Source organism: Mustela nivalis, assembly GCF_964662115.1.
Source record: "Mustela nivalis genome assembly, chromosome: 14".
In the NCBI taxonomy this organism is placed as follows: domain Eukaryota; kingdom Metazoa; phylum Chordata; class Mammalia; order Carnivora; family Mustelidae; genus Mustela; species Mustela nivalis.
This window is the reverse complement of record NC_139033.1, coordinates 11,831,266-11,858,380: the sequence shown is the minus strand read 5'-3', so window position 1 is coordinate 11,858,380 and position 27,115 is coordinate 11,831,266. Positions and strand designations below refer to the sequence as shown.

The 27,115-nt window shown below is 49.8% G+C and overlaps 1 protein-coding gene across 13 annotated transcripts in view; it reads right to left on the bottom strand.

Annotated features, from left to right (window-relative positions):
• Nucleotides 1–27,115, bottom strand: part of HVCN1 (hydrogen voltage gated channel 1) — a 35,889-nt gene that overhangs the window by 3,539 nt on the left and 5,235 nt on the right. For 4 of the 13 annotated variants that reach the window (XM_082698481.1, XM_082698471.1, XM_082698475.1 and 1 more), the window contains exons 3-6: nt 26,473–26,512; nt 8,197–8,475; nt 3,724–3,828; nt 648–879 (exon numbers count right to left, since the gene is read on the bottom strand). In XM_082698481.1, coding sequence (XP_082554607.1) covers nt 648–879; nt 3,724–3,828; nt 8,197–8,475; nt 26,473–26,493 — 637 coding nt within the window. In that variant the 5' untranslated portion in view covers nt 26,494–26,512. Of the gene's footprint in view, nt 1–647; nt 880–3,723; nt 3,829–8,196; nt 8,476–8,800; nt 8,850–17,833; nt 17,954–18,791; nt 18,983–26,472; nt 26,513–27,115 lie in introns of those variants that run through there. The other 9 variants (XM_082698477.1, XM_082698476.1, XM_082698478.1 and 6 more) reach the window with 5 other exon arrangements.

The following is a 27,115-nucleotide window of genomic DNA, read 5'->3' as shown; positions in this document are numbered from 1 at the left end:
CCAAGAGCTGAGCAGTTAACAGCAGAAACATGGCTTCTCAGACACGGAGCCTCCCCACACCACGAGGGTGTGTGTGAGGAACAGGACCTCCACCATTTCCCCAAGAGTGTTCCCTACAACCAAAGTCTACAACGGGTTAACAGGTGTTACTTCCCCACTTGGTCAATTTGGGAAACTCGGCGTTCTCAGTCTTCCTCATGCCCACAAGTGCTCTGACTTCCTTGAAGGGGCAGAATCTAGTGTCCAGCATTTGTCGGCTTACTTCATTCACCCCTTCTGGATGGTGTCCTTCTGAGAGGGATGGGATTCGGTAGAACATTCTTCAGGAAACACCAAATTAAAAACAAAGGTGTTCTCAGAATCAAGCTGGAGGAACTTAATCAAAGTTTAGTCTGACCCTTTCTACAAATATCTTCTAATAATCATGGAAACGAGGCCTAATGGAAAAAAGTGGTTCCTCTTAAAGGATCTGTAACTTGGTATGAATTTATAGCCACAGAGGCAGTGGTGGGACACCGAATCAGACCACTTCATTTTTTCTCTAGAAAACACTAGCCAGGAAGAGGAGGAACCATGACCTCTGGGTCCAGTCCCAGGCTCCGCCCAGCCAGCTGTCCCTCTGTGGCCTGGGAGGACAGGGGACATACCGTTGATGATCCGGGCCACCCGCCACAGCCGGAGCAGAATCAGCAGGCCAAGAGCCTCAAACTGGTGCTTCTGGAATAGGAGGATGAAGTCGAGGATGAAGGAAACCAGCACCACAAAGGCGTCCAGGATTTCAAACTTGTGGTGAAAGAACTCCACGCGGAAGACAAATAACTTAAAGAATATCTCCATCATAAAGAAGGTCAGGATGGCAAAGCTCATGTAGTGGAAGACCTGGAGAGGACAGAAGAGGCACAGTGAGAACGATCCAGGGCTGCCCAAAGGCTGGAGCAGGGCGCACACATGTGCTGGGCTGCAGAGCCCCTGCCTGGGCACCACAGAGCAAATGCACTTGACCCATCCCAAACTCCCCAGGGGCTGTTCTCTGACTGGGGCCACACAGGTTTGAAAACCATCATGCCTTTCGGCCCAGTAATTCCAAATGCTCGTATTTCATCCCACAGCTCTGCTCACACGGGCACAAAGGCATGTTGTAGGGATCTTTGCTGTAGCATCATTTGCAGACATAAGATTTTCTACCTTGTTCATAGAATAGAAATTCTATTGGAGGGCACCTGTCAAATCCCTTACAGTCCCTCCATAGGGAGCACAATGCAATTGTTAAAGACCAAGGCTGACTCCTAGGTATTGACTAAAAATGATTACTTAGGTAGATGGTAATTGAGGAGGCTTCCTGGATCTTGATTTAGAAATACTAGCTCTTGGGGCACCAGGGTGGCTCAGTGGTTAAGCCTCTGCCTTCGGCTCGGGTCACGGTCTCAGGGTCCTAGGATCGAGCCCCACATCGCGCTCTCTGCTGGGCAGGGAGCCTGCTTCCCGCCCCCCCCCCGCCCCGCCTACTTGTGTTCTCTCTGTCAAATAAATAAAATCTTTATAAAAAAAGAAATACTAGCTCTCAGTAAAGTAACCATTTTCATTCTAGGACAGGGAAAGTACAAAGGCAACTGGGACATTATTTGGGGCCAGAAAGCAAGGAAATGCTCAAAGACTATGTAGTCATCTTAAAAGGATAGAGCAATCAGTCTGAAGAGACGGTGACGAAATTTAGCAGGACAATTTGGACCCTGAACAGAATGACTATGATTGTAATACAATGAATAAAAAAAAAAAAAGTCATGAGTCCTTGGTGCTACATACACATATGGGAAAAAAGGAAGCTCTTCTATAAATGTATAAAACCAACAAAGCCACCCACCTACCAGATGTAGAATGAATGCCAGAAATCTCAGTTCGCATCCCCCAGTGTACTCACTGACTTGGGCAGTGACCGTCGGTGGATGCGAACTGGGGAAGAGGATCTTAGCATGGCAAATTCTAACTGCAAAGGGAGAGTGGCCCTGGACAGTGGAGGAGCTCATACTTTTTGCCTTTGGTGATGCCAGCGAGTAGCCCTGTAGTGACATGCCATGCTGTAAAGGAAACAGCCCACTAGCTGAACGCTCTGGCTCACGGAGCCTCTGGACCTAACCTCTGGTGCACGGGGATTAAGGGAACAAGTTGAAGGACCTCTGGGGAAACAGACAAATCCAGAACGTGGGACACACTACGAGATGACTGGCTGGACTCGGGGTGGGAAAGAAGGCGGGAGAGTGATGCCTGGTCGGTTAAGCATCTGCCCCCGGCTCAGGCCCATGATCCCAGGCTCCTGGGGATGGAGTCCCACATCAGGCTCCTTGCTCAGCAGGGAGCCCACCTCTCCCTCTGCGGGCTGCTGCTCCTGTTTGTGCTCTCTCTCTCTGACAAATAAAACCGTAAAAGAAAGAAAAAAAGGTGGGAGAACTCTTCTAAATTAAAAGAGCCTGAGGAGATATAACCAAGTATCGTATCAGAAGTCTGGATTCTAGTTTGAAAAAAAAAAAAACAAACCAAGAACTATTATAACATTTTTGGGACAAATGAGGAAATTTGAATATAAGCTGCTCATTACGGAATTATTAATAATTTTTTAGGGGCGATTATGGTTCTGTAGGAGAAAGACCTTATTCTTAGGCATATTGAAGTATTTGTGTCCTGATGTCTAACTTACCTTCAAATGGTTGAAAATACATGAGCGTGTTTATGGATATATAGAGAGAGATAAAGCAATGTAGCAAAAAGTGTATTTGTCATTTTTCATCATAAAAAGTTGAAGGAAAAGGCACAAGACAGCCACCTGAGTGGCTCAGTTGGTTAAGCGTCTGCCTTTGGCTCATGATCCTGGGCAGTGGGGGGGTTGGGGTTGGGGTTGTGGGGGAAATCCCTGCTCAGCAGGGAGCCTGCTTCTCCCTCTGCCCCTCCCCTCTGCTTGTGCTCTCTCTCTCTCAGAAAAAAAAAAAAACTTTAAAGACAGTACAGCAGGTATGTCCCTGATCATGTTAAAAGTAGAGGGAGAGGAAAACTATTCACCCATCTGTGGAAGGCCTCGGGCTGGCCACAGAGGAAGAGCCAGCAGCTGCCTTGGGAAGCCTGCACAAATGTCTCAGATGGGCTCAGGCAGCAGCTGTGAACTGGGGAATAAACAGCGGGCAGATCTCCAGCATGGGGACCACGTCAGAATGTTGACAGGCCGAGAAATAGCTCATCTGCCACTAAAGATGGGACAGTATCCCTTTCCTGGTCAGACCCTCCCTCTATCTAGAAGCAGTGACGACGCCTCAGCTTAGTGGTCTAGCACCACTCGAGATTCGAGCCATCGAGTGAAATGAGGTTTCCTGCTTATAGTAAATGCTTGTCTATAAGAAAGAAGACATTTTCTCTGCTCTTTGGTTAGAAGCACCCAGTCAACTCTGTTAAGGACTTGGTACTCCCAGAAGGGTGCTCTCAGCCCCCCTCTGCCCACCTCCGGAAAGACACAAGTGAATGGTATTTTTTTTTTTTTTTAAGATTTTATTTATTTATTTGACAGACAGAGATCACAAGTAGGCAGAGAGGCAGGCTCCCTGCTGAGCAGAGAGCCTGATGCGGGGCTTGATCCCAGGATCCTGTGACCATGACCTGAGCCAAAGGCAGAGGCTTTAACCCACTGAGCCACCCAGGCGCCCATAAGTGAATGGTATCAACGGGCCGCTGGCCCCCTACCTTGGCAGTGTAGTCATTCTTGTCAAGCTCGATGATCCTCAGGTCCAGAATGAGCTCAGCAAGGACCAGGAGGGCATCCAGAATGACCAGGCAGATGATGATAACCTGTAGACCAAGGGAAGGAGAGAGAAACCATGAGACCTAAAAAGGGACCCTCCTTCCATCTTTAAGGGCCAGACACATCTAGGGAAAACCACTGGGTGAAGATGCCAGGGAGGGGAAGCCGCTGCCCACAGCTGCGCACCTTCCCGGCCCCGGGCCCCCCGGGGCACTGCCTGTCCTCCCAGATCTGCTCTGCCTGGCTCACTGAGTGACAGTCACCACCGGCCCTCCGTATTCATTCATTGTTTCTCAGCATCTCTCAAGCCAAACTGCTAATTCCTAGATGGCAAAAAAAAATTTTTTTTAAGTTTTAATTTTCCTATTTCTGGAGGTTTTCTTGCCAGGGTACACCCAGAACAGATGCTCAATAGATAATTAAAAAGATCTGCCTCAGAGATCTGAGTCATGGAAGTACCTCCAGGGACTGCCGTCCTTGAAGCAGTGGGATTAAGCGACGTCCACCGTCCACATAACAGGCTCGTGGGGGGGGGGGTGATGGGCAGATGGTGGGGACAGGGTGCCGGGAGTGTGCGCGCTCACCGACGGTGGGGAACCCAGCGCGACAGAGGTGGTGAGGACACTGCTGGGGGCCCTAATGGCAGGGTGGTGGAAACAGCAACGGGAGGAACCCCAACAGACAGTGTGTGACCCCTCTCTTCCCTTGGGAATTCTGGACACCCCCCCCCTGCCTCCCTCGGGACCCTGCCTCCTCCATCCGACACGCTCAGGTGGATTCATTGGGATCATCTGCCGTTTTCTCGCCAGTGCCGGCAGCTTCAGGTGAACCGAACAGGCCTTGGCAAAAATGGACTAGTAAACCTCCTGACCACTTCAGCCCCTAGCTAATCGCTTCAGCAATTAAAGCGTTTGAGCACGTGGTTTACTGTGAAAACTGCACGGCAAAGTAATGACGTTTTCACACATATCCAAATTCAGTAGCTCAATAAAGATTCAAGCCTCCGGCGGGTGGTTTTTCCCTTTTCTTTCTTCCTTCATCCTTGGTTTTATTTTAGAGCTAACAGGACATGAGAGCTCATCTGGTCTAAAACCAAGGCACAGAGACATCAAAAACAAAGTGAATTTTTAGCCGTAAAAGGAAGGAGCCCTGGGGCACCTGGGTGGCTCAGTGGGTTAAGCCTCTGCCTTCGGCTCAGGTCATGATCTCAGGGTCCTGGGATCGAGCCCCGCATTGGGCTCTCTGCTCAGCGGGGAGCCTGCCTCCCTTCCTCTCTCTCTGCCTGCCTCTCTGTCTACTTGTTATCTCTGTCAAATAAATAAATAAAATCTTAAAAAAAAAAAAAAAAAAGGAGCCGCTGCCACATACCACGGTGGGAGTGTGCAGCAAAGCCATGAGGCCGAGAGCAGCAGCCAGACCCAAAGCAGGCGAGTCCGTACCTGCAGCAGATCAGCGGTGTCTGGGGTCTACTGTAGGATGGGTACCAGATCTCCTTTTGGGATGATGGAAAAGAGACAGTGGTGCTGGCTGCACGGCATGTGGAAGTGCCACATAAATGCCACTGAATTACTGACTACAACGACCAACTTCATGTGAGCTCCTCAGTTAAGAGGAGCCAGACAGACTGACCCAAGGTCACCAAACTACAATGCTTGGGTCCCGGTCCTGGCCTCTGTCAACTAATCCCCAGACCCTGAATGGGCCACTTCACAAGGCAGTGCTGTTTCGGAGGGGAATCATGTCACAAAGAGAAACACCGAGAATTCAGGGAAGCTGGTTAGTTCCGCACCCAGAAGGGCCGAAAGGGGCTGGGCCCAGCAGGAGCAGGCAGTGGTGAGGCGCCCGCTGGCCCTGGGCCGGCTCCCGTGTTAGCCTCCCCCGACCCTGGCCCACCTCTCAAGGCCAATGAGCCTCCCGTGGGAATCTGGGAGAAAATAGGGCTGACCACATTTTCCTCCCTCGAATGACAGCCGGAGCATGACCTAAGGTAACGTGGGACGGGTGCTTAGTACAGGGCCCCGCAGTAGTGAGCAGATAATGAAGTGAAGCTCCTTGACCTTCACGACTGTCCGCCCCTGGCTCAGCTACGCTGTCCACCCACGGATTCCACAGAGGCCCGACACGCCCCGTATTCCCTCCTGTCTTGAACCATCCTGTGTGAGAAGTGACGGCAATTAACTGTACACCAGGCCACCTAGGCTGCTTCGAACCATGGGAACAGGTAGAGAGAATGTATCCCAGAAAGGGATTCCAGAATCCTCTCGTGTGCTGATTCTACTGGCTGAGATCAAAGCCCTGAACTGGTGTCCCCACTCCATGCTGGTCTCCCTGAGCCCCTCCACAAATCCAGTCATGTCACTCCCTCCACCCACACACTTAGACTTTCCATGGCCGCCCAGTGCCCACAGAAGACCTTCTAGCACCTCCTGTCTTACCAAGTTCTCCCTCTACTCGCTACTCGTAAGCCATATGGACCCTTCTCGATTCTAGGAGTGCGGCAGATCCTTTCCTATCTTGGGCCCTTTGCAAACACAGTCTCTCTGCCTGGAAAGTTCCTCTCTTCACCATTCACAGGGCTACCCCTGGCCAACCTTCAGGTATCAGATGAAATGTCGCCTCCTCCACCACATGTCCTGACACCCAGTCCTAGGTCACGTGTTCCTCTCAGGATCTCTCAGAGCCCCCTTCTGTCTCCCTACAGAGGGCTTCTCTTCACTTGCAACCAGCATCAGTCCGGGTGATGGTTCCTGGAGTGCCTGCCTCTCCACAGACCATCGGTCCTCAGAGTAAGGACAGGGGCGTACCCCATGCTTGCTGCTCTGTGCTCCACCGCCTCCCCCCTGCAAAAGTGTTCAAGAAGGAACTGTCCAGTGAATGACTAAGCATCTCTGATTATGTTTCAATGGTCAGGCTGCTGCTTCTCCTTAGAGGTCCTGGCTCAGCGGGCAGCCCTGTGGCCCCGTCAGGAGCCGAAGGACCTCCCAGAGCAGGGAGACCCCGGCTTCCCCTTGCAGCTGGAAGGAAACTGGCTCCTTCTGCTTCTGAAATTGAGGGTTTGGGATTTCAACCCCAACAACTTAATATCATGTTTCCTCTCCTGTCACAGCCACAGAGGAACGCACTGAGCTGTGAGGCCTGCTGGGGAGTTTGGCCTGTTTCATTTTTCTAAGCTATGCGAAAGCGAGAAAAAGACCAAAATAAAAAAAAAATTTTTTTTTCTATTTTACCCTGGAACAAAGGCGGCCATGGGAGAGGCAAGGGCTGTTTCTGTTTCCAGAGGGGAAGTCAGCTGTGGGGAGGGACTAGTTTATTTCGGTTTAGGACACCTGCCACAGGGTCCCCAGAATGGCTCCATTACGGGACCTGGGCTGACAAGGGGCCACGTGCTTCCCTAGTGTCCTGGGCCTCCTGTCTTCTCCTGGGGCCCTCAGAACAGGCTTCCAGACACCTGCCTGCCCACTTCAGGGCTGGGGGCTGAGACAGGACCCACCAGCCTCGGCCTGCGTTTGTCCTTCAAAGTCAGAAGATGCTGACAGACACTGAACCCTTTGCTGTTCTTTGAAGTCCGTGTGTCCCTCTCGTGTTCTCCCCTCAGCGCACCTGGAGGTCAGCGGTAGGCTACACCAGGCAGATCACTCCACAAAATAGGAGACCGAAGCCCCCAGGGTGATAAGTCTGGGAGGCGCAGGATCCTCTTGGCTTTGTTCAACTCAGGGCAGACACTCGGTATTGGCCGAATGAATGCAAGAACGTTTTCTCTGCCTCCGATGTCTACCTTTTCATTGACTTTTTGTGTAGGTAGTAAAACCTGCATAACCTAAAGCTACCGTGACAAAATGTGAACCATTCTGAAGTTGGCATATGGTTCAAGGGCACCAAGCACTCTCATGAGGTGTGCAAGCATCACCACTACCATTCTGGAACGTCTCGATGACTCCACGCGGAAACCTGTATCCATTAAGCAGGCCCTTGCCATTCTGCCCTCCCTCTGACTTGGAACCCCCAGTCTGCCGTCCTCTCTGTGGGTTTGCCTGTGGTGGACATTTCGCATCAACGAACTCAGACAACAGGTGGTCCTGCGTGTCTGGCTTCTCTGAGTGTCCCCTTGTCAACGCTCATCCCCTCACGGCAGAGGTCACTGCCTCCTTCCTCCTCACGTCCAAGTATGGACAGCCTACATTTTGTTCCTTCACTTGTCAGGGGACAAAGCTCGCACTGAGTCTGAACCATGAGTCTACCCCTGATGGCACGGGGTCTGCCCAGCGCTGGACGGGGCGCCTGACCCAGGGTTAGGGCTCAGGAGACCGACGTCACATGAACAGGGCGTTGGCAGAGACGGGCCCCCACCCCGGCCTCGTGACTCTTGGCTGGCGGCTCTGCCCCACCCCAGGCATCCTGGGCCTCTGCCCGCCTACCTGAAACCTGTGCGAGCTGAAGAGCTTCCTCAATGTGGCCCTGAAGTCGAGGGGGGGCCGGGGCGCGGGGTCGGGGGCCGCCGCCGGGTCGGGGGCTCTGCCCTGCTCCCCGGAGGCGGTTGCCTGTGGCGTCTGCTCCTCGTCCTCCTCGTCCTCCTCATTCTCCCACTTCTTGTAGTTGATGTTCCAGGCGTGGTAGTCGTCCCCGACAACGGTGAAGTGCTTCAAGAACTTGCTCATCCTCCGGGTCGGGGCCACCCTGGCCCTGCGGGAGCTGGCCTGCGGGCAGGGGAAACAGAGGCAGCGCTGAGGCGGGGAGGCCTCTGAGCCCGTCCACACCGCTCGGACCTCACGCTGCTCTGGCAGGGAGCAGGGCCCAGGCTGGGCCAGGCCACGGGGAGGAAGAGAGCCCTGTGGCCCTCGGAGCACCAGGCGAGCGGGGACCGTGAGGTCACGGTGGTTTCTCGTGCTTTTATTTTTGGAATCCAGAGTCCCGGTGCCGGTGAGGCAACAGGAAACCCCAGACCCCATCAGGCCTGTCACTATGGTCTGGTTGGCAATAACCAATGAAATCAGTACCACAGCCCGGTCACAAAATACCCACCACGTGTAAATACCGGAAGAGCGGCCCCATGGTTCAGAGACATCACAACCTGAAAAACCGGAGGTGAGAGTTGGCGGGGCAGGGGTGTGGAAAGCCAAAAGTAAAAGTACCCAGAGTTTCACAGAAAAGGGAGGGCCGCCCCCTTCATGCCACAGATCAGTTCTTGAAATGTGAGCAGCAAATACATTTTCCTAAGCGTGACCAGTGCTGTTCGAAGTGCGTGATGGACAGAGGTTTAAAGACAAGTGCCTTCAAGGCAGAAAGCAAATAATCTTCCCTTTGCCCAACGGACCCTACCAGATATCAAATTTCCTATAAAGTTCAATAATGAAAACTTTGGGGTAAGGGTCCAAGAATGGGGACTATGATCAGTGGAACAGGAAAAAAAGAGCCCAATCAGACCCATGCCCCAGTAGGGCACTGGGTGTGATGGAGATGGCGTACAGATCAGTGGGAAAAGGCAGGAAAGGCCAGGACACCTGACCTTCATGATAGGAAACAAAAAAACAAAAAACATGAAAGAGCCCTACCTCACACCCTACACAGAATAAATTTCAGATGCATTAACTGTAACAGGTATAAATTTTTTTTATAAATTAAAAAAAAAATTAGAAGTCTTAGAACAAAATATAAGCAAATACCATCATGACCTTCAAATAGGGAAAGGTTGCTTAAATAAGACACACAACAAATGGACAGACTTCATCAAAACTAAAAGCTTTTATATTTCTCTTTTTTCTCTCTTTCTCTCTCACACACACACACAAATACCATACACAACCCTAGAAAGACACACCATAGACTGGGTGGGACACACACATATTTGCAATGTACTTAATAGGCATTGTTTAGTTCTGTGTCCAGAATATATAAAGAAATCATACAAATTAAAAAAAAAAAGACAACTCCTTTAAAAACTAGGCAACTGTATTTTTTTTTAAGATTTTATTTATTTATTTGATAGAGAGATCACAAATAGGCAGAGAGACAGACAGAGAGAGAGATGAGGAGAAGCAGGCTCCCTGCTGAGCAGAGAGCCCCATGCGGGACTCGATCCCAGGCCCCTGGGATCATGACCTGAGCCGAAGGCAGAGGCTCAACCCACTGAGCCACCCAGGCACCCCTAGGCAACTGTATTGATAGGTCATATACAAGGAAACCCAAATGGCAGAGACACAACCTCACTAGGACTCAGGAAAATGTGCATGGTAAGAATTCTAAAGTCTGCAATAGCAAATACTGGCAAAGATGTGACACAGTGGGGGCTCTTGAACACTGAACATAGGAACTGACACTGGCACCACCATTTTGGGAAACAATCTGGCACTGCTTTGTCAAGTCGAAGCTGTGCATCTCTCTCTTCATAATCAAGTGATTCCATCCCTAGAAAGGCTCCAGAGAGAAACACCCCCACATGTGCTCGAATCAGTGCTTTGTTCAAGAATGATCACCGCAAATGTTCACCTAAATGGTGGGAGATGGAGGAAGGAGGGACAGCTACAGAGCCCCAAAAATGGATGAACTGCATTACTCAACGTCACTGATGCCATCCGCAGCTACCCACTTAGCAGCACTGAACACGGCAGGTCACTCCTGCCTTTGCTGGCTTCTAGGATCCCTTAGTCTCCTGGTTTTCCTCCCAGCCCGACGGTTACTTCTTACCAGTCTCTCTTGCTGGATTCCCTAAGAGGAGGACCTTACATTTAAGTATCAACATACCGAGGGCTCAGGTGTCTCTTTTCCATACTCAGTTCCGGTAGCTTCCCATTCAGAAGCACAGCTTTAAAAGCCGTCTGTACGTGGATTCTACAGAAACACGAGCTCCAATCCCAGTCTCAGCTAAGGACATCCACCCTTCCTTATCTAGAAGTTCTCTTATACCTAGCATGCATGTTCAAAGCAGAATTATTCATTTGACACCCAAAACACCCCCATCTCAGTTTAGGGCATTTCATTTGTCTAGTTCCTTAGGCCAATAGCTTTGGCATCATTTTTTAAATGTCTTTCTCTTCATTCAGTACTGACCTAGCAGGGGTGCTTGGGTGGCTCAGTGGGTTAAAACCTCTGCCTTCGGCTCAGGTTGTGATCCCGGGGTCCTGGGATCGAGCCCCACATCAAGCTCTCTGCTCAGCAAGAAGCCTGCTTCCTCCTCTCTCTCTGCCTGCTTCTTTGCCTACTTGTGATCTCTGTCCATCAAATAAATAAATAAAATCTTTAAAAAAAAATTTCTGATCTAGCAGTAAATTTCGCTGGCCCTGCCTGTTAACTCCTTTCCAAGTACGACCACTTCTCCCCATTATTTCCTGCTGTCTCTTGCCTGAATGACTACAGCAGACTCCCACCTCCTCCCAATGTCCATTCTCCATCCAGAAATTGGAAGAACTTTCTCAAATAGAAATGAGATCATGCCCTGCCCTTCCTTAAAACTTTCACATGTGTGTGTTTTTTTTTTCCTTCCCCAGCATACTCAGGCCTTCCTCCCGGAAATGTTTCCCCTCCCCAGACAACTGCACGGTTCACACCTTCACTTGGGTCAGGCTTCTGCTCAAATATCACCTCTGCTGAAACCTGGTCTGGTTGCACTCCCCCAGCCACACCATATCCACTTACCCTGCTTCACTTTCTTTCTTTCTTTTTTTTTTTTTTTAAAGATTTTATTTTTAAGTAATCTCTATATCCAACATGGGGCTCAAACTCACAACCCTGAGATCAAGAGTCTCATGCTCTGACTAAGCCAGCCAGGCGCCCCTCATTTTTCTTTATCGCATTTATTGGTGACATTACATATGAACTTATTTATCTGTTTATTATCTGCCTACACCACCCCCCTCCAAGACTCTAAGGTCCATGAGAGAACTTTTTCCATCTCGAGCTAATGGCCTATCCAGTGTCTGGCACTTAATACACACTCAAAAACATCCAAATATTTAAGTGACTAAATGAATACATAAATGTGCATATGTCTTTACAAATATGTTGAGGGGCACCTGGCTTGCTCAGTGAGTGAGTGTCCGACTCTTGGTTTCAGGTCAGGTCATGATCTCATGGGTCATGAGATTGAGCCTCGTGTCTGGCTTTTCACCTAGCAGGGAGTCTACTTAAAGATTCTATCTCTCTGCCCCCTCCTGTACATGGGCACACGTGTTCTCTCTCAAATCTTTTTCTTTATTGCACTTATTAGTGATATTATATAAGAAAATATATTTGAAAAATGTCTTTTAAAATATATATTATATAATATTATTAGACTATTAGACTATATATTAGAAAAATACTTTTCTAATATTTCTAAATTAGAAAACTTAAAAATATGTTGCATTTAGGGGCACCTGGGTGGCTCAGTTAGGTAAGTGTCTGACTTGATTTTGGCTCAGGTTGTGATCTTAGGGTTGTGAGGCTGAGCCCCATCTCGGGGTCTGTGCTAGGTGTGGGGCCTGCTTAATATTCTCTCTCTCTTCCTCTCCCTCTGCCTCTGCCCATCATCCCCCCAAAAAACATATATTTTGAATTGAAAAGGAAGATATAGAAGAATATGAACATAATACCACTTAGGTAAAAATTTAAAAATACATGCAAAGTATTTCTATATGCTGTTTTGGGAATGTATAAAATGGAAGTGTAAACATACAAAAGAAGGGGATTTCTGCTTCTGGTCATGACAGAGTAACTGGTAGCAGATTAGGGCTCTTGCCATAAAAAAACTATAGAACTGGATACAATGAATGAAATTTAAAGTGGTCTTTGAGAAAAGAGAAACAGACAAGGTGAACCCCCACACTCACCCTGGCTTTCTGCCTAAAGGTACTTTCTGGACTATGGCAGCAAGACTATTGAGCCTTCCTCCCTCAAGAATGTGCATGGCAAAGTACCTGAGACTAGAAAGCTCTACAGAGAAGGAAATCCCCCAAAATCCAACTTTGGCTGAATTCTAAACAGCTGAGAAACTGCCAGAGATGACACAAGGCTGGGTTGGGAGATGTGTGAGTTCCAAACATCCAGAGTAGAGATATCTTGTTGAACACCCTGAGAATTTAGTCAAAATTCCAGAAAGGTCATGCCTTATTAGTATGCATAATCTAGCCCTATAGTAAGAATTACCTTAGACCTGTCCCAAATATACTTAAAAAGAAGCCTGGAAAAGATCAAGCAGATCCCCAGGTAACCTGACTTCCTGTTGGAACAAAATTCAAATTCTACTACAGAGGACAACAAAATATACTCAACAATGTAGCATTTATAAATGTATAGCATACAATAAAAAAATCACTACACAGGGGCATCTGGGTGGCTCAGTTGTTGAGCGTCTGCCTTTGACTCAGGCCATGATCCCAGGGTCTGAAATCAAGCCCCACATCAGGCTCCCTGCTCCAAAGGAAGCCTGTTCTCCCTCTTCCACTCCCCTTGCTTTGTGTTACTTCTCTTGCTGTGTCTCTGTCAAAAAAATAAAATCTTAAAAAAAAAATTACTAGACAAGTAAGGCAGAAAACCATAGCCTATAATGAGAAGAAACACTAGTTTTCCAAAATGGATGTATAATAGAATTGGCCAACAAAGACTTGTAAATAGCTATTATAAATATGTTCAAGGATTTCAAAGAAAATATGAGCTTAATGAAGGAACATATAGAGAATCTAAAAAGAGAAAAGGAAACTGTAAAAAAAAATCCGAAAGGGCTCAAAGCTGATTAGATACTGTAGAAGAAAAGATCAGTGAACTTAACGACAGAACAATAGTAAATATCAAGTGGAAACATGGTGAGAAAAAAAGGTAGGGGAACAAAACCCAGAGCCTTAGGGATAATATCAAGCGGTCTAATATACATATACCAGGGTATCAAAAGATGAGAGAGACTGGGGCAGAAAAATTTTGGAGAAATAATGGGCTGAACACATTTTGAAATCTGATAGAAAAATATAAATATGTAGATCCAAGAAGCTCAATGAACACCAGGGAGGACAAACATAAAAACGAATGGACTGAAAGGAGACACCAAATACAAGATGGTGTTTGCCCTTAGGGAGGGGCAAGGGCTCAGAACCGAAGGAGTCAAAAAGTACTTAAATGCTAGGGCACCCGGGTGGCTCAGTCATTGGGCATCTGCCTTCAGCTCAGGTCATGATCCCAGGGTCTTGGGACTGAGCTCCGTGCTGGGCTCCCTGCTCAGTGGGGAGTCTGTTTCTCCCTCTCTCATTCCCCCTGCTTGAGCTCCCTCTCACTGTGTCTCTCTGTGCCAAATAAATTAATAAAATCTTAAAAAAAAAAAAAAAGAAGTACTTGAATGCTATGGACAAACATCTTTTTAAATCACACAAAGATTTGAGGAAAATAGGACAAAATGTTAATAGTTGTCAATTTAGGGTGGTGGTTATATAAGTACTTCATAATATCTGTATTTTTTTTTTCTAAAAGTTTGTATTTACTTATTTGAGAAAGAGAGAGCACGAGAAGGGAAGGTTCAGAGGGAGGGAGAGGAGAGGGAGAAGCAGACTCCCGCTGAGCCATGAGCCAGACTCGGGGCTGACCCAGGCATGGATCATGACCTGAGCCAACGGCAGATGTTCAACTGACTGAACCACCCAGGTGCCCAGTATTTGTATTCTTTTATATTTTTACACCTTCCAAAGTAAAATAAAATTATCTCCCTCCAACAGAACGCCTTTGATGCATACTTTTTTTCATAATAGGTTTCATGAGCTCAGGAAAGGTTAGAGTCCAAAGGGATGACCTGATCTCCCCACTTTCAGAGATGGGAGCACTTCTGAGATGGGCACCCCGGGCTTACTCAAGGTCTCAGTGCACTTGGGAGTACAGAACTCCAACTCTTTTGCCCTCAGTCCACTGTCCTTTCATCTACTCTATGATGGACATTTCCAAGCTCCCAATTTGGACAAAGGATACCACCTCTCTCAGAAGCCTCCCCAAACCCCAACATTTTCTTGTTAAGTGCCCTGGGGAAGTCCACACTCTGAAGACTGCAGGGCGAGGTTGGAGGTGATGAGTTTGGAGAATGCCCCAAATGCTCCCCCTAGGAATCCCACAGTTTGGATTCTAGATGGCCTCCTCTGCCCCGTCTTCTGTAGAATTCAAGTGCATTAGGAGCTCCTGATTTGAGGCTTCCTCAGATTCTAAGAGGTCCAAGGAGAACTTATGACCTGTGCATAACCTCCTAAGTGTGAACCTTCTGGTTCCTTCTGCATCCATGATCCTGGAGCATGTCTGGCTTTCCTCTCCCCACATATGCTATTCATCTCTTCCTCTTCTACCACCCCAGCCCAAGTCTTCATCCTGTCACCCTGTAGACTGCAATGGCCTCGCGGTCCCTGGGTGGCTCAGTCAGTTAAGCATCTGCCTTTGGCACAGGTCCGGATCCCAAGGTCCTGGGATTGGGCCCTGCATCAGGCTCCCCGGTCAGCGGGGAGCCTACTTCTCCATCTCCCCCTACTTGTGCATGTGCTCTCTCTGTCAAATAAATAAATACAATATTTAAAAAAAAAAAAGAGAAGACTGCAAAAGCTTCCTTGTGGATTTCTCTCCCTGGACCCAGTTCTTCCAGGGTGTTCTCCAACCAGTAGCCCAAGCAGGCCTAGTAAACCCTCACCCCTGATCTCAGCACCTGCTTGTATCACTGCCCCCTGATTTTTGGATAAAAATCCAAGAGTCTTCCTATGTTGTGCACGACCCTGTGGGATCTGTCCTTATCTCCTTCCATGACCTGCTCACCACACTCCAGACACGCTGCTTGTCCTCTGTCCCTCCAAGTTCTGTGTTCTCCCCAGGCTCTACCCTCAGCCTGGACTACTCTGCTTCCAACTCTGAGCGTGGTCACTTTTACTCAAGCCTGAAGGCTCAGCTGACATGGCCCTTCTTCACAGAGGCCCTCCTTGACCCATAAAATCTAAATCAGAACACTTCTCAATTTTATAACCTCTCTCTGTATTTTTTACAGTTTCTAATCAGAACTTTTTGGTGTATGTGGCCATTTGTTTATGACTCCTCTTTCCACACTAGCAGTTAAGCTCCAAGAAAGCAAGGCCTGTGTCCCCAGAGTCTCATGGGACGCCTGACCTAGAGCAGAAGCCCATCAAGCATCCGTTGGCTGAGGGCAGTGGTCTGCTTGTCTCGGGTTGGACCCCCCCCTGCTAGGGTCCCATGGGTGACCAAGAGCCAGGTCTGCAGCTAACCTGAAGCCCTCTGAGCAGCTCCTGGCCATAACTTCCCCCCTAAAACACTTTACCTGTCAGATGGAAACTTCCGGTGCTAGTTCTCAGCATGGTAGCAGCCTTGGGGTGCTTTGCAAAAACCACATTTATATTTTACAGGAGAGGAAAATTTTCTTTCTGAAACCGTGCGACCAGTAAAAAGCAACTTTCAGTAATTTGGGATGAAAATATTTATGGCACCCAGCAGAGCAGAAAACAACTCTGGTTTTAAGTCAAAAATGTGACATACCAAGAGCAGAGAAGTTTCAGAAAAGGTCAAAGATATAGCTGTTCATGAAAATGTCGTGGGCCTCGGCAAACTCACCACCCACTTTGGGCTCTCGGGTTCCTCCCACCCTGCCTGGGCGGGAGGAAGGACTGACTCAGTGAGCTACTCAGAGAGCGCACCACCCTCTGGGCCTGGCCTGGACCAGCCCCCCATGGGTGCCCACCGTTCTTCTTCAGCAACACAAACTCTCATTCCCAGTCCTCCAGCTTCACCGCCGTCCGGGGATATCACACTCCTCTGCTTACCGTCCGGCCACCTGCTTCTGCAGCAGCCCCCACCGCCCCCCGACTCCTCAGTCTCAGGAACCGACAGAGTCCCTTTGTGGCTTATGCCAGATCGAATTGTTTCTGTCACTTGCCACCCCAAGAATCAAAACCAGTACATTCCCTGGCACTGGACAGCTCCCATCTCCATGTCCCCCACATTAACCCTTGCTGCCCCACTACAACCTGACACCTCTCTCTCCAGGATCAGGCTTCCGTACCAAAGTGCACAACGGGGTTCCCACCCTGACCGTCCTGCTTCCTCTCAGTGTTAACTTGGCTCTGTTTGACCATCTTCCTCTTGATTTCTCTCCTGTCTCCATGTCCTTGCGCCCACAGCCCTGGAAGTCCCCTAGACCCCGATGCTGACCCTGTGCTCATGCTGGGCAACTCTCCCCTTTTGGTGGTCGCAGCACACCTGTGTTCTCAACCTTGAGAACATTTGCAAATCAGTCTCGTGTGCAAATCAGTCTCCAGCCTGCTGTCTGGTACCCTTCCAGGTCATTAGTTCCCCTAGGACCAAAACTGAATTGATTTCTCTTTCCCCCATACCCACTCTTTTTCTTTTCCTTTCTTTATTTTTTTAAGATTTATTTATTTGTCAGAGAAGCAGGCTCCCCGCTGAGCAAGGAGTCTGGTGGGAGACTCGAACCCAGGAACCTGGGATCATGACCTGAGCCAATAGCGGACGCTTAACCGAGGAAGCCACCCACGTGCCCCTCCCCATATCCCCTTATCCTTCCCTGTTTCCCTAGCGCACAGCATCACCTTCACGCTGCTGCCCAAGCCAGGAGCCAAAGCTCAGCTCAGGCTCCTCTGTCTCCTTCTAGGCTTGTCGGTCTAACCTCCTAGACAAGGCTGCTCACGCCCGCCTTCTCTTCACCCTCCTACCCTCTCCTGCTGCCAGTGCTGCTTGCCTGGACGCCTGCAAAGCCTCCTTCCTTACCTGGCCTCCTGCCTGGCCCTTTATCCACACGAGAAAGGGGGACCAGGGTCCCCCTTCTGCAGGGACAACGGGGCTGTGTCCCTGCTCTCACCTGCCCCCTCCCCCAGGACCTTTGGCTTCCCACCCTGCCCCCTGCCAACCACTGCCTTCAGGACAAAGCAAAGCTCTCTTGGTCTCTCCAGCCCCTGGGCTCCTCCCCAGGGCCCCTGCCTCTGCCACACCCCAGATGCACCCAGTGCCTCACTCCCTCTTGCTCCAGGACTAGGCACACCTGTGCCTACTGGCTGCTGAATCTTCTGCCTTCTGCAGGCTCTTGCTCTTTCAGATCTTACAGACCTCGAGATTCTTCCTCCCCGGGGAGGCCTACCCTAGTGGCCACCTGCTGCGTGAGCCTTCTTCCTCTACTTCCCTCTCTTGCTACTGACTATCGAGTGCTGTGGCATCTCAGTGCTGTCTGTCTCCTGCCCTGGTCTGCAAACTCTGGGGGTGGGGGGGGGCAGGGACTCCTCCCCCCTCAGTCACACGCAGGGGTTCGGTAACTATGTAACAAGTGAATTAACAGCAAACCACAAGAGTTACCCCCGAAAGGTAAATGCATCACCTACTTCTCTTTTACACACGATAAGTATCATCCCAGAAAGATTACTGCCTGGGAGAGAGGGGGCAGAAATGAGAAAAAACAGATGTAGAAGAGAGACAAAACATGTTCTTAGGAATGTCTGTTTTTACGGGCTTGGTCAGAAACTATCCCCCGTAGGAGGGGAAATGTCCCTATTTTGTGGTCATCCAACAAATCACAGAGAAAGGTATTTTTAAAGAAATTGGGCAGACTCTTGATGTCCCTGAAGTCCCCATGTCCCTGCTCCCTCCCAGAGCCTACTTCTGGGGACCTGATTTGCTTATCATTCAGCATCACCTGCCCCAAAACTCCAGGAAGATGCAAGAGCCATGACCTCAGTCTGGCTTTGTTTGATCCGTTATTTGTTTCAGTATATTAACATACCACTAAAATTCCTTATAAATGCACGATTTAATTTTGTCCCTAACAAACCCCTGAGGTTGAGGCCATCATTTTGGGTCTCGGTGAGGCTGGTGGCTTGTCCCAAGTCATGCGCTTGGAAAATGGCAGAGCCAGGATCTGCTCCTGGGCTGCTGTGACTGGGAGCCCGTGTTTCAGAGCACAGGGCTCTGGGGCCAGGGACGGGGATCTGCCTTCTAGGGCCGTATCATGGGTTGAACATAGCTGCCCCCAAATTCATGGACTTCCACCTGGAACCTGAGAATATGACCTTACCTGGAACATGGGTCTTTGCAGGCGTAACTAGTTAAAAGGTTTTGAGATGAAATCATCCTGAAAGTAGAGTGGGCCATAAGTCCAAAGACGGATGTCCTTACGAGGAGGGGACCATGCGCAGATGGAGGCAGAGACTGGGGTGCTGCGTCTACAAGCCAAGGGTGCCAAAGCTCGCCAGCAACCACCAGAAGCTGGGAGAGAGGGAGAGAACAGATGCTCCTGCAAAGCCTCCAGAAGGAACCAACCCTGCCAAAACCTTGATTTCAGACTTCAAGGCTTCAGAACTGACAGAATACGTTTCTGTTGTTTTAAGCCACCTGGTTTGTGGTTATTTGTTATAGAGGCTCCAGGAAGTTAAGGCAGAGACATGCACCCAAGTCAGCCGATGATGGGTGGTTGCTCCCTCCCTTTACCTTCATGGGCCACATGTTCATCCTGGGCTCCGAGGAGAAAGCAGTCTCCTTCAGAGGTTGCAAAACCACTGGGAAAGGCCTGTTCCTGCCACCCATCCTGGCAGCAACTTCTTCCTTTTGGTCACAGCTTACAGGCCACCTCCGCCCGCCTCTACTCTCACTTGTAGCTTCTAACAATCCTGAGAGGTAGACAGGGCAGGCTCTCCACTCCAGAGGGGGAAACTGAGGCGCAGAGAGAAGAGATCCACTGCCCAGAGTCACATGGTGTGGCAGGATAACAGCGGTTAGGGAAGGGGTACTCGTCTTAGGAGGGCAATAGGGCAGTTTCTTTCATTTTTGAAAAGATGTTTGGGGGCACCTGGGTGGCTCAGTCAGTTAAGTGTCTGCCTTTGGGGCTCAGGTCATGATCCCGGGGTCCTGGGATTGAGCCACATCGGACTCTCTGCTCAGCAAGGAGCCTGCTTCTCCCTCTCCCTCTGTCTGCTGCTCTCCCTGCTTGTGCACATGCTGTCAAATAAATAAATAAAATCTTAAAAAAAAAAAATGAGTTTCTCCAATGAGCCAGGCATGAGAGCAAAGAAGGAGTTCGGCCTTAACCAGTTTCTATCAAAATCTAAAATGTCCCTATCATTTGACCTGACAAGGGACTCACACGTAAGCACGTGGATGGTCCCTAGAGTGATGCTACGACAGCCCAAACTTGGAAATGACCTCAAAGTCCAACATTACACACTCTGCGGCAGACCTGTGCTAGAGAACCCCAGGCGGCTGTTCAGAGGGCGATCGGGGGTGTACCCGTAGGCACGGACACAGAGAGGCATCCTTGATCTAAACAGACTCTAAGTGAGACCCAGCACATTGTGGACCAGACTGCATCATATGCCATCCTTGTCAACAACAGACAAAATCAGGGCGCCCGGGTGGCTCAGTGAGTTAGGCATCTGACTTTGGTTTCAGCTCAGGTCATGATCTCAGGGTCCTGGGATTGAGCCCTGTGTCAGGCTCTGCTAGAGAATCTCTCTCTCTCTCAGCTCCTCCCCCTGTTCTCACTCGAAAATAAATAAAATCTAAAAAACAAAACAAAAACAAAAACAAAAAAACAACAACCAAAAAAATAGACAAAATCGATAACCCAAATCAAATATTCCCTCTGAGAAGGGCATGAGGTTGGGTTGGAGGGTGAAGAAAAACTTTCAGATTTTATTGTATCAGATGTAAGCCTAAGAAATAGCCATTTTTGGAGGGAGATCCCATCTACAGAGAACTGAACGGTGAATGAAGTATTTGGGGGTCAGGCAGGAAGGAGACTGAATCAATACATCCATTACTGGAATCTCTGGGTAAGAAAACCAAAACAATGGAACAGAACAAACACCTAAAAACAAAGAAACATAAGTGGTAAAGCCAGCCACTATGAACTCAAGTCTACCAGTTTTGTTCTTGCTAAAATGCTCTGCCAATGAGGGGAAAACAACAGATACCAGAAAAGCTGATTTTTTGAGGCCACAGAAGAGGATTTTGTGAGACATAGAATCAAGGTTCTGAGGTGCAACCTTCCCTCCCCTAGCAGATGGGGAAACTGAGGCCCTATAACCCAGCAAATGCCTCCAGTCAGCAGACAGTCCTGGGCATGTGCCTGGGTCTCTTGTCTTCTAGTCCAGGGCGCTTAAAACATACTCAGAGAAGCTGTCCCCCTGTGCTCACGTTCCTTCCCCTCCCCCACAGCCTATTCATCATGAACCCCGGGGCCACCTGCTTCTCCCACCCTCTGTCACCAGCCAGCCTCACCCCCCCCTCTCACATGGAGGACACAGCAGCTCCATCAGTAGCCAGAGAGCACGTCTCAGTCTCAAGACATAATCCCATCACTCCCGGGGCAGAGCAGGCTTGAGGCTGCCATCCTTTGAAAGGCCTGCTTGGCCCTTGGCTAGTATCTGGAAGGTTCCATCACTCACTGATATGAAGAGCTCACGGGGCCTAGACTGTGTATGCAACGGGGCTTACTGGGAACACTTGCTTTCCTTCGGGGAGTCTGCAAGGGCTGGACAGAAGGTACCCCTGTGACCGGCCCCCCGCAGAAACTGCCAGCACCGCGTCTCTCACAAGCTTCCCAGGAGACACCTGACCCACAGGGTCACCACTGGCTCCTGGAGGAACTGAGTGAGTCCTGTGTTTGGGTCTATCCCCCACTATCAGGGCCCGTCTTGCATGTTCCTGCACAACACAGCCTGGATGGTGGAACGAATCCCGCACCCCCCCCCCCCCCCGCCATGCCCCAGCAAACTCTCCTCTGTGGGGAGGCAGGACGACCTCCAGGAGCAAGATGACCTGCCCCAGGGCTGCTGCCCCCCCCCACCCTGGGGATTTGGGTTCTGAGGAATGCCTATTTTTAAAATCAGGGAAGTCTTTAAATAAGCGTGGCAGCTTTTCCTTCTCTAGGGCGGGGAGGAAGTCTGAGGTTGACAAAAACCACCGCCACTGGTGGTTGACCAGCTTGTGGGGGCTGCTGCTTACGGGCTAAGGCACCCGACCGAGGCCCAGGTACCCCAGGGGATGCTGCAACATTTCTCTCCTTTTCCTGCAGGGTCAGGATCCCTCCCATCTTGAGTCATCTCCCAGCCTTGGATGGCCAAGAGGATGGCGAGGCCCGGGGTGGGGGGGTGGGGAGGGAGAAGATGGGGGAAAGAACATTCTGTAGTAGCAGGAGCCTGGCGTTAACCACCCCCCTTACCCCCTACCCCTTCTTCCCCAGAACACACTGCAACAACCCCAGGAGGAGGGACCGAAACACTTCTGTTTGGGGGAAGCCAAACAATCTGCCCCAGGGCCCACAGCCAGAGAGAGAGAATTCGGAGGGAAGCTGCCTGACCCAAAGCCCCCTCTTCTTGCAACGACCTCTTTGAACATCACCCTGGTTGGGCGCTGGGCAGGGAGCTCAGCCCAGGGTTACTCAGTGAGAAAAACAAATTTTAATCCTGCCTTTTAATACACACTGACAGACACGAGATCTACGACCAAGCTTCTCTGTGCGAGCACTCTGGTGGTTTCCATTTTATTCTACTCCGTTGCTTAAATGACAGCCAGCAGCCCGTTAAAGGACTCGGGAGTCACCAATGAGCTGCAAAGGGACACAGGTATTCGGAGCACAGGCCTGGTCTATTTCCCTGGGGTTGGGAAGGGTTTGCCAGAGAGGAGACAGCCCTGCTCAAAGTATGTGATATCAGCCGTGTTAACTGGGAAGCGTAAGTCATGTTATTTTATTATGAAAGCATAAAGAAAATGAAAACATATCAAGAAAAAAAGAACAACAGTTATTCAGCCAGAAACGAAGACCTATCACCATTTTGACCGAGTCATCCGGGCAACTCCCAGCCCCAGCGTCTTAGCAATGCTTTGGCCAGGAAAAGATGGAAGAACTGAATTCAGGACGCCCCTCTCCCCTGCCTCACTGCAAAGCAGCCCACGGAGAGAGGCCCTCCCCAGCCGCAGTCTAACCGGTGCCTCTCAGCCCTGGCTACACTTTGGAACCACCTGTAAGCTTTTAAAAAACCCAAGGCCGTGGTCCCAGCCCCAAGATCGTGATTCGGTTGGTCTGGGGGTGGCCTGGGTGCTGGGACCTCCCATGTGCAGCCGCGGGTGAGCACCGGCACGGCAAGTAAACCCTGAGCCTCACGAGAAATGAGCAAAGGGCTAGCGCGATGGCTAAGCACACTGGCTCCCAGGTTCCCCAGATGTGGCTGGTAACACGCATCATCCAAGAGGAGGACGAGGCGAGCTGATGGCCAAGAACCCAGAGAACAACCTCGAAGGTTGCTCCAGGTGGCAACTTTACCGTAGCCCGGCCCTGCTTCAGTGAGCAGCTCTGATCGCCACACTTCGAGAAGGAGTATCACTGTTCCCATTTCACAGAAGAGGAACTCAGAGGCACAAGGAGATGGGCTCTGCAGAGCTGCCTACGGGTGAGACAGGTCTGAAAAACCCCACCAGTTCCTCCTACGACACTGCCATTTTTCCCTCAGACACCAGGGCAGCAGGACAATTCAAAAGCTCCTAAAAGCAATTGATTAAAACAATTTTTTAACTCCAGAAGGGTAAATTACTAAAAGGAACTTGTCCTTTGACTCAATAGAGGTTCAACTGCTACAGGTGGTCCTGGCCCAATATTCCCCAGCTCTTGTCAGCTCCTGGTACTGGCGGGCCTCTGTGCCCCTCCCCCGTCCCGGAAGTTATTCCCTCCTCCACCCCCCCTTGGCTCTGCACCCCCATTCTGTGATTCTGCTGCTTCTGTGCCTTCAACCTCTCCCCCTCACCCCACCAGCTCCCTGGCTCCAGTCAGTCAGATCCCCTGCACAGCCCCCAACCCCAGCTTGTCATTCACCCCAGGGAACAGACCTTTACCCTAGATTTTTTTCTCTCAGCTCCGTGAAAACGGGAGCAAAAGGAAAGGAATTCATGATAATCCCAACACACCAGACTTCTTATCCACCTAAGGTCTCTTTCTCTCTAATTATAATCAAAGACGGCAGACAATTCTGTATTTTATTTTTCCTGCTAGTTAGGTGCATAGATTTATGCCTTTTTAACAGCCAAGAAACTGCACCAAGAAGTTAATGCTCTCACTATGGACTCTGATTTCTCCTCATTTTTAGCACGTTTATCACCAATTCCAAGACCACGTTTCTCCATAGGACAAAATAATGGCACATCTCCTATCAATGGCACCTGACGGGCTATGGAATAGGGTGCTAGCAGTTAGTTTCCTTTTTTGGGTCATTTCCTTTTAAGAGAGAGGACCAGTTTTGATGAGGAATACTGCCATGATTCTGGACACACACTATTGAATTTTTATCCAGAACAACTGTAGGGGGTGATCCTGCCCCTCACTAGGTATGAGCTGGTTTCACCCCAGAATAACCAGCACCAAGTGTTTTGGCTTTTTTGGTTTGCCTGCTTTCACAGGGAACTACAAGTGATGGAAAGTAGGAATTGTGTTTCCATTGGCCTTTGATGAATGAAAATCGCTGAACTCCTGGAGTTCCTCACTCTGCGGTGGCAGGCACTGTACGTCCAATACCCAAGTACATGGGAGGACTGTTGACCCCACTCATGGCCAAGCACACGGAGGCTCGGGGAGTTTCAGAAACTCGTCTGAGGTCATGCAGCCCACCATGGGTGGAGGCAGGATTGGAATCCAGGCCGTCCACCCACTGGAGCCACAGAGCAGCAGGTGGTCTACTAGCGTCTTCCAGATTGGCAGAGAGTCCGCTCTGGCCCCAGGGTTCTCCCTCCTCCATCACCGCCCCTGCCCGTTCCGCTCTGCTCTGCTCTGTGGAGCTCTACAGGAGAGCCCGCTTCCTGGTCTTTGTCTATCCTGTTCTTGCCACTGGAAATGCCCTTTCCTTGGATTCCATGAGTTCAAATCCCAAGGCCCCAGCTGAAAGGCTGCCTCTTCTGCAGAACTTTCCGTGACCCTCCAAAGGAAAGTGGTCTTTCTCCTCTGAACATCAGTCCCCCATTCTGCATACACGCCAGGACCACTGTGGCCCCAGGTTCTGGGCACTTCAATCACAAATCCCTCCCAGGCTGCCGGTCCCCGCCAGTTTCCTGCCATGCCCCTGCTCCCTCCCCACCTTGCCCTGCTCCGGGGCCTCCGCAAGGGCCACTTCTTCTGCTACAACACCTTCCCGGTCATCCCTCAGCACCTGATTACCTACTCCAGCCCTCCAGGTGTCAGACAGAGAGGCCTGTGATCTGATGCGGTCGGAGGCCCTTCTGATCTCAGTGGTCCCAGGGAGGGACCCACATGAACCATGGCCACTCCTTAATGGCTCGGCAAACGTGCCCCTTCACACGCACTGTTTTGTGACTTGACAGGGATCTTTCGCTCAGCGGAAGAGGAAGCCACAGGCAGGCAGGGACCAGCGTCTGCTGGACTGCTGGTACAGCCTGCCAGATGAGGTTGGTGCCGGGACACCGCTGGCACGGATAAACATTCGTCGAGGGAAGGAATCTGCCCCCGAGAGCCCTTGTTGCCGCTGCAATCCCCCTTCTCTGCTCCCTTCCTGCCAGGAGCTCTTTGCCCGGGAGACCCAGCCTATCTTTGGGATCGACTGTGTCTGAAAAGCATACAGGGCACCATCACTCATCCGTACTTAGGGCGTGGAAGGCAGGCAGCGTGGGTCTGGGCCTCTGGCCAGCTGTGTGACCTTGGGCAAATCGATAACCCTTGCTGTGCTTCAATCTCCCTATCTGTAACAGCGGGAAAGAAGTAACAGCACTTAATGCACTGGGTTGTTGAGAGGCTTAAACAACCAAACATACAGAAAGCGCTGAGCACATAGCTGGCACGGAGTGGGTGCTCAGGAGATGTTCATGCTATGATTGCTAATGCTTCTCCTGCTATATTTCATCGAATTCCAAGAGGAACATTTTCCCCAGATTCCAACTTTTCTGAAATCAGATTTGGTAGCATACAGCATGGGCCACTTCCCTGCCACTCTAAACAGCCTTAAAATCCAAATGATTCTTACCATTAAAAGGGCATCACTATCAGTCCATGACCCTGCTTCTTGGACACTCACTGATCACCCTGCTGCTACCCTGAGCCCCCAGCTCTACCTGCTAGCTCCCCCGGAACCTCCCACAAAACAACTAAAACGGAAGCCACATTTCCTTTCTACCTTGTCCTTACCCTTCATAACAGATGTCCCCCCAAGCCCAACAACCCTGCACCCCAGATATCAAGGACAGAGTTTAATAGTTCTGCTTGGGATGATCACATGATACAGGAGGTAAAGCCAGGGTGACATCTTATTTCTGCCACTTCCTACCTGTGTGATCTTGAGCAAGTGGCTTTACTTCTCTGTGCCCAAGTGTCTTTCTCTGTAAAATGGGCAGTATCAGCCTAGCATTTTGAGATCACGGTCTCCTCAACTCTTCCCAACAAGCCTTCTGGAACAAGGGTAATTTTCTCTCCCTTTTCCAGATAAGGAGACAGAGGTCTCAGTGAGGTGAAGGTCCGGGGCTCATGACACATGGTTATTATTAAAATGCAGAGGTGGGCTTTAAAGGATCTGATTCAGATTACTGGGGTATCTTGAGGTTTGTGAATTCCTACTATAGTTTTCACTTTTGCGACTGAACACTTCGGGATAGCAGAAGCATCCCAAACAGGTATTTTCCCTTTATCCTGTTTGAAACACCAAACAGAATGGTCTTCAAGCCCGGGGGGGTCCTTTAACACTGCTGGTCCATCAGAAATAATTTACCTTTTCATCCCAGGCAGCCATTTTCCTGTCCTCTCTGGATCTGGAAAATAAGAAAACGTTGGTCTAGATCTGACATCCTGCTATCATTTATCTTAGTGTGTGCTTTGCGACACTTTGATACAAATTATTTTTAACTTGCTTACGTTAACAGTGTCTGAAAATAGCATAAAGCTCAAAGTTTATGTAGAAGGATGCACATCCTTGGTACATATCCAAAAGAATTGAAAACAGGAACTCAGACAAATGCATATACAAAAATACTCTTAGCCTGGGGCGCCTGGGTGGCTCAGTGGGTTAAGCCTCTGCCTTCGGCTCAGGTCATGATCTCAGGGTCCTGGGATCGAGTCCCGCATCGGGCTCTCTCCTCAGCTGGGAACCTGCTTCCTCCTCTCTCTCTCTCTCTCTCTCTGCGTGCCTCTCTGCCTACTTGTGATCTCTGTCAAATAAATAAATAAAATCTTAAAAAAAAAAAAAAACTCTTAGCCAAAAGGTGGAAGTAACCCAAGTGTCCATTAGGGGATGAATGGATGAATGAAAGATGTTCCACCCATACAGTGGCACGTTATCCAGTCTTAAAAAGAAATGAAGTCCTGACCCATGCTATAGCATGAATGAACCCCTAGAACAGGACACGAAATCAAAG